The 6,074-nt window shown below is 30.5% G+C and overlaps 1 protein-coding gene across 1 annotated transcript; it reads left to right on the top strand.

The window, feature by feature from the left end:
• Positions 1-3,296: 3,296 nt before the first annotated feature.
• On the top strand, positions 3,297-5,914 carry HELRODRAFT_64118 (hypothetical protein; the record flags this gene model as incomplete). The annotated part of the gene is made up of 8 exons (XM_009017826.1): positions 3,297-3,468; positions 3,662-3,746; positions 3,989-4,097; positions 4,332-4,491; positions 4,758-4,859; positions 5,025-5,226; positions 5,319-5,510; positions 5,704-5,914. The coding sequence occupies 8 exons, from the start codon at positions 3,297-3,299 to the stop codon at positions 5,912-5,914; spliced, it is 1,233 nt and encodes a 410-aa protein (XP_009016074.1).
• Positions 5,915-6,074: the final 160 nt, after the last annotated feature.

The raw sequence follows: 6,074 nt of genomic DNA, 5'->3' as shown, positions 1-6,074 counted from the left end.
TTAACTACCTATGAAATTAAATTACTCTCAACCTTAGTAATAATAAATTAGAATGTGTAATGAAAATAAAATTACGCTCAAATACTAACATATGTGTTTATGTATGCAATTGTGTGTGTGTGTGTAATACGCTGATGCGTGCAATGTGGGTGCAAAAAAAAATAGAAGCGATAAACTTACGCGCCTACCTATTCAACTACATTAGTGTTGGATGCTTCCTATCTATCCTACCTATAATTAAAATTATGCCTATCTAACCTACCTATATAGCTACTTAATGTAATTGTGTGTGTATGTTTGTGCGTGTATGCATTCCTACTTAATGTTAAATTACAGAGAAAAAAGAAAACGTATCCCAGCCAGGCGTGTATTCTTTGCCATTGAATGAACGAACGTAGCCTGACATCTTCCACGGTGAAGCTTCAACCTGAATGGAATGGATGAAATGGAAAAATCTTATTTATTTGACTAATTTAAATGAAAATAGAAAAACGAGCCGCGGTGAAACCCGCCGGAAAAGCCAACCAACAGGCAAAAAAAACCGCAAAAAAACCGTAAAACGTACTCCAGCAGGGCGTGCATTCTTTGCCACCGAATGAACGAACGTAGCGTGACATCACAACCATTCTGATCGTCCACGATGAACTCCTCTGGAAGCTTCAACCTGGATAAATGAACCTGAAAAACCTAAATGAATGGAAAAATCTTATTTATTTAATTTAAATGAAAATAACCGCAAAGAAACCGACCGGGCGGCAAAGAAAAGAGAAAAGAAGAGCAAAGAAAGGTATCTATATAGGATTTATGCTCTATATAACTCTATATAACTCTATATAACTCTATATAACTCTATATAACTCTATATAACTCTATATAACTCTATATAACTCTATATAACTCTATATAACTCTATATAACTCTATATAACTCTATATAACTCTATATAACTCTATATAACTCTATATAACTCTATATAACTCTATATAACTCTATATAACTCTATATAACTCTATATAACTCTATATAACTCTATATAACTCTATATAACTCTATATAACTCTATATAACTCTATAATAACCATGCATACTACCACATTCAATAAATAAAAATCCGACTAAAACCAGGAACCACCGCGTACCTGCTGAATGTATGGCGTGAAACAAAACAAAAAAACACAAACGAAAAACACACCACCAAGTAAGAGTAAAAGAAAAGAATTCCCTAACCTACCTATGTAACTAAATTACCTTATGCCCTAGCCTACCTATATAATAAATTAATTCTCAATCTCACCTACCTATGTTTCATTAACTTAACTCAAGACTCATGAAGAAAGAGAAAAAGGAGTGAAACAGAACATAAAATACTACCACACAAACAAACATGATGTATGTATGTATGTATAAGCAACCGCTAAAGAACCCACCTAAAATAAAAAAATACCATCTACAAACATTCAAACTACCTACAAACATGCAAACTCTATATAACTCTATATAATAAAATAAAAAAATTAAAATAAATGATATCAGACAGACTGCTTCAAGCGAGGTAGAATGCCTGATCTGATTTTCATGCTGTCTCAGCTCCTCTATTTATACTCGTTTCAACCATACATTCTCATCACTTAAATCATTCACATCAGTAAAAAACTTATTTAATGTATGTACTACACTATTATACAGTCTTAACCACAATGCTAACTGTACTAAATTGACGTCATCGAACGAATGCCTTCGAAACTTTCTGATTGGCTGGTTGAATCTGCTATATTGCTTTTCATATAAACATATAATCTTATTAATTATTTGTATACATGGATTCCAGTTACTTTATATATATATATATATATATATATATATATATATATATATATATATATGGGTTGTAATATAAATTTATTATAAAAGCAACAGTAGTCAGTTAGTCAGTGCTATATTTGTACGCACGTAGTTCAAATTTTTCGGGGAGAATTCAAAATAGTTTGAGACCACACCTTGCTTAACATCCAATTCCAAGTCGAGCCAAGCCAAGCTGGGCCAATATGCATAAATTTATAAGCGCTTTTATGTTAAAATTTTGCTCGCTATATTTATATATTTTATAAATTCATTATAAAAACAACAGTAATTATTGCTATATATGTACGTACGCAGTTCAAATTTTTTGGGGAGATTTCAAAATAGTTTGAGACCACACCTTGCTTAACATCCGATTCCAAGCCGAACCAAACCAAGCTGAGCCAATATGTGTAGATTTATAAGCGCTTTTATATTAAAATTTTGCTCGCTTTTTAAACGAATATCCCAATATAACAATTTCTCCATCCAATTTTAACTTTCATTGATGCTTTTTAATCAGTCAGATTACAAAAATCATTATCGATATCGCAATGAAATCAACTTGAATTTTATTTTAATTATTGATAAAATTTTTAAATTGTTGATAAAAATAACTAAAATATATAGTATAGTAAAATGTTTAAAATTTTCTGAGAGAATTCAAAATAATTTGAGACTACACTATAACGCAATTGTACAATTTGAATGTGTAAATACATTATAAATGTATTATAACTACGTATATCTATCTATCTATCTATCTATCTATCTATCTATCTATCTATCTATCTATCTATCTATCTATCTATCTATCTATCTATCTATCTATCTATCTATCTATCTATCTATCTATCTATCTATCTATCTATCTATCTATCTATCTATCTATCTATCTATCTATCTATCCATCTATCTATCTATCTATCTATCTATCTATCTATCTATCTATCTATCTATCTATCTATCTATCTATCTATCTATCTATCTATCTATCTATCTATCTATCTATCTATCTATCTATCTATCTATCTATCTATCTATCTATCTATCTATCTATCTATCTATCTATCTATCTATCTATCTATCTATCTATCTATCTATCTATCTATCTATCTATCTATCTATCTATCTATCTATTTCTTTATTTAGTTCTGATATTTTGTCAAATTTATTTGATAGGAATTGAATATAACCTTTATACCGGCTGATTAACTACCATGCAGTAAAATAACTACTGTTAACATGACACCAATTCCTCCAACGATTTCGCAACGAATTGTCCATTGTTGAACGCTGACTTGTCTTGTGTCGTTTTCTATGTATGGCTTGTGTTTATTAAATTTACTGCAAAGTTTCTATGGATTGAGTGATAAAAAACTAGCAAAAGTGAATTAAGTTTTGTCGTCTGAAATTACTTTTCTTCAAATTTAAAAAACAAACAAAATCGGTGCGCGATGTCGGTTTTATCCGAATTAAAAACGCAATCTAATATAATTTATTTGCTAGGTCGATTTAATAATAAGATCTGTTTTTTGTGTTATATTGTGGGGCTGTTTTGGTTTTTGGCTCTCCCCCATCATGAGATGAGCTCCTCAACTTACTTCTCAGAAAATGCCTTGCTACCTGGTTAGCTTTTTAATCTATTTGCTGTATCATTTCTTATATTTTTTCAGTTTATAAATTGTTTTTTACAACTAATGTTTTGTCACCTTAGAACTGTTGTAACAAATATTAACATTATTTATTATTACTACTTTTACATTACTGAATCACAGAAATATTTTAGTAACTCATATTTATTAACCTTTCCTTTCAAAAGGTTTGGTTGATTCTGAATTTTACCATGATTTTGGAGCTGATAGTTATTATAATGAGCTGACAGATATAATGAAAGAAAGGCATATGTCTGATGAAATGTTAGATTACTAATATAATGCTATAATTAGTATAACTTTAATTTAAACAGTTTTACATTATGATTAACTTGGGATTTTTTGTATTATAATATAATTATTAAAACATGATACTTTTACTTTTTAAGTTTGATTTTTAGTTTTTAAGCCAACAAATGTTCATTGCATTGTTATTACATTCTATTTTTTAAAGATTTTAAAAGCCATCATTCATTTTTTTATTCATTCAAAAGGTATCAAATCCCATCAAACTGGTTATTGAAAAAGTTCAGAAAACTTGGCCTGGACACATACACTCAAAACTACACATTCAAATATCCATTTGGTGTTTATAGTGATAAGGTTAAAAGTTTTTTAATATAAATTTTATTTCTAGTCAGGTTTTTTAAGAGTTGCACTTACTATAGCTGATTTATTTTAAATAGTTTCATTTATCATTCAACTTATTTCTATTAGACTGTTTTTAATTAATATACTTCATTTCATATCATAATTTTTCATTTGATTTTGGTTAGATATATATCAGTTGAAATATTTGTTACCTCATAAAGTGAGATAATTTTTGTTACCTAACAGACCCTGACAGGACAGAATGTGTATGCAATTATGCGTGCGCCCCGTACCTCAGGTACAGAGGCATTAGTCCTGTCAGTCCCGTTTGGTCCCGAGCTCGACGGCCATGATGCTACCTACCCTGGCATTGCTCTCATGCTTGCTCTTGCTAAATCTTTCAGAAGTAGTTTTTTGTTTATTGTTTTTTATTTCTATATTATTGAAAACTTTTTTTTTCAAATTTTTATGTTTGTTATTTTGTCTTGTAGTGATGTTGTACTGGTGTATTTTATTTTCATAAATGTTTTTTTTAGATGTAGATTTGTTAGTTTTACAACATTTTCATAAAAGTTATCATTTAAAAATTAACATTGTCGTAGTGCATATGGTATTTTATGATAAAAAAGAACACTCAAAGTTTCATTTTCATTTTGAACAACAACAAACCAGGAAACAGTTACTGGGCGAAAGACATTATATTCTTGGTGACAGACAATAAAGAAATTGGAATACAGGCCTGGCTATCCTCCTACCATCACATACCTAACAAATGTGCGTAGCTTGTATTTTTTGTACTTTCAATTCAATAAATGCTTTAGTATATTATCTACTTTAAAATTTAATATAAATTGTGAATTGATCAGGAAAATAATGAAACTAATTCAAAAAGCTAACAACTTTGGCAAATTCCTTTCTCAAAAAACATCACACATTTAGACATAAAAGCAGAAGTTCTGCCAGGGAGATCAGGGTCAATCCAGGCAGCTCTTAATCTCGAGTTGACCTCAAAATATGTAGGTCGAGTCAATGTCAAGTTTGAAGGAGTCAATGGAAGACTGCCCAACTTGGATCTTTTCAATACGGTTGAGAGACTGTTCCATAAAGAAGGGTTGAGGATTATTATTCAGAAAAAGGTTTTGTCATAGTGTTAAGAACATTTTCAATAGCATTTAACTTATATGTGTAGAATACATCTGTTAGATCTTGTTGCAATTTACACAAACAGATCAGGGAGTACAGTTCAAGTGAATGGCAACGTTACTTACACTCAACAAAGCAGATGTTAATAATGATGTGGAACCAGGCTTCGGGAATTCCCACTGGGAACCATGGATATTTTCATAAATTCAACATTGATGCCGTCACCATTCAAGGGTTCAAGTCAAAGAGTAGAAAGCAGTTGGATTTCACAGATGTTGGAAGGTTTGTTACTTGGTTGGATGGTGTCAATTATGATGACTTGCTAGCGATTTTAATAATTACACTGATGTTGTTGAGAGGATGATGAGGAGACAGAAAAGGATTATGGTGAAAATGATAACATGAATATTGAATAACATGATTATTGTGCTCTATACTATACAATACTAACATTAATAATCATTCTCATCTCCAGAGCCTTTGAAGGAATATTCAGAAGTTTGAACAATTTGCTGGAACGTTTTCATCAATCGTTCTTCTTCTACCTTCTTCCCTCTCCAGATAGGTACATCTCCATCGGCGTCTACATGCCTCCACTCGGAATCATGCTGCTGCCTATCGTCATTAAGATATCTTTGTCCGTGTGTTTGTGTGTGTGTGTTTGTATGTGTGCTTGTATTATTTGAGTTTATTTGAATAATTTTGATAATTTTGTTCAAAATACTTTTTTATTCATTAAATATTCTTTACCTAATGATGATCACATGATCTCGTCTTGGCTTGCCATCGTAAAAACTGATGATGACGAGAAAGGAGATGAGAAGAAGAAAATGATTGAAGATGAAA

The sequence above is a fragment of the Helobdella robusta genome, assembly GCF_000326865.2.
Source record: "Helobdella robusta unplaced genomic scaffold HELROscaffold_2, whole genome shotgun sequence".
Classification (NCBI taxonomy): Eukaryota; Metazoa; Annelida; class Clitellata; order Rhynchobdellida; family Glossiphoniidae; genus Helobdella; species Helobdella robusta.
Note: the sequence above shows the minus strand (reverse complement) of the source record. Positions and strands in the feature narration are given on the sequence as shown.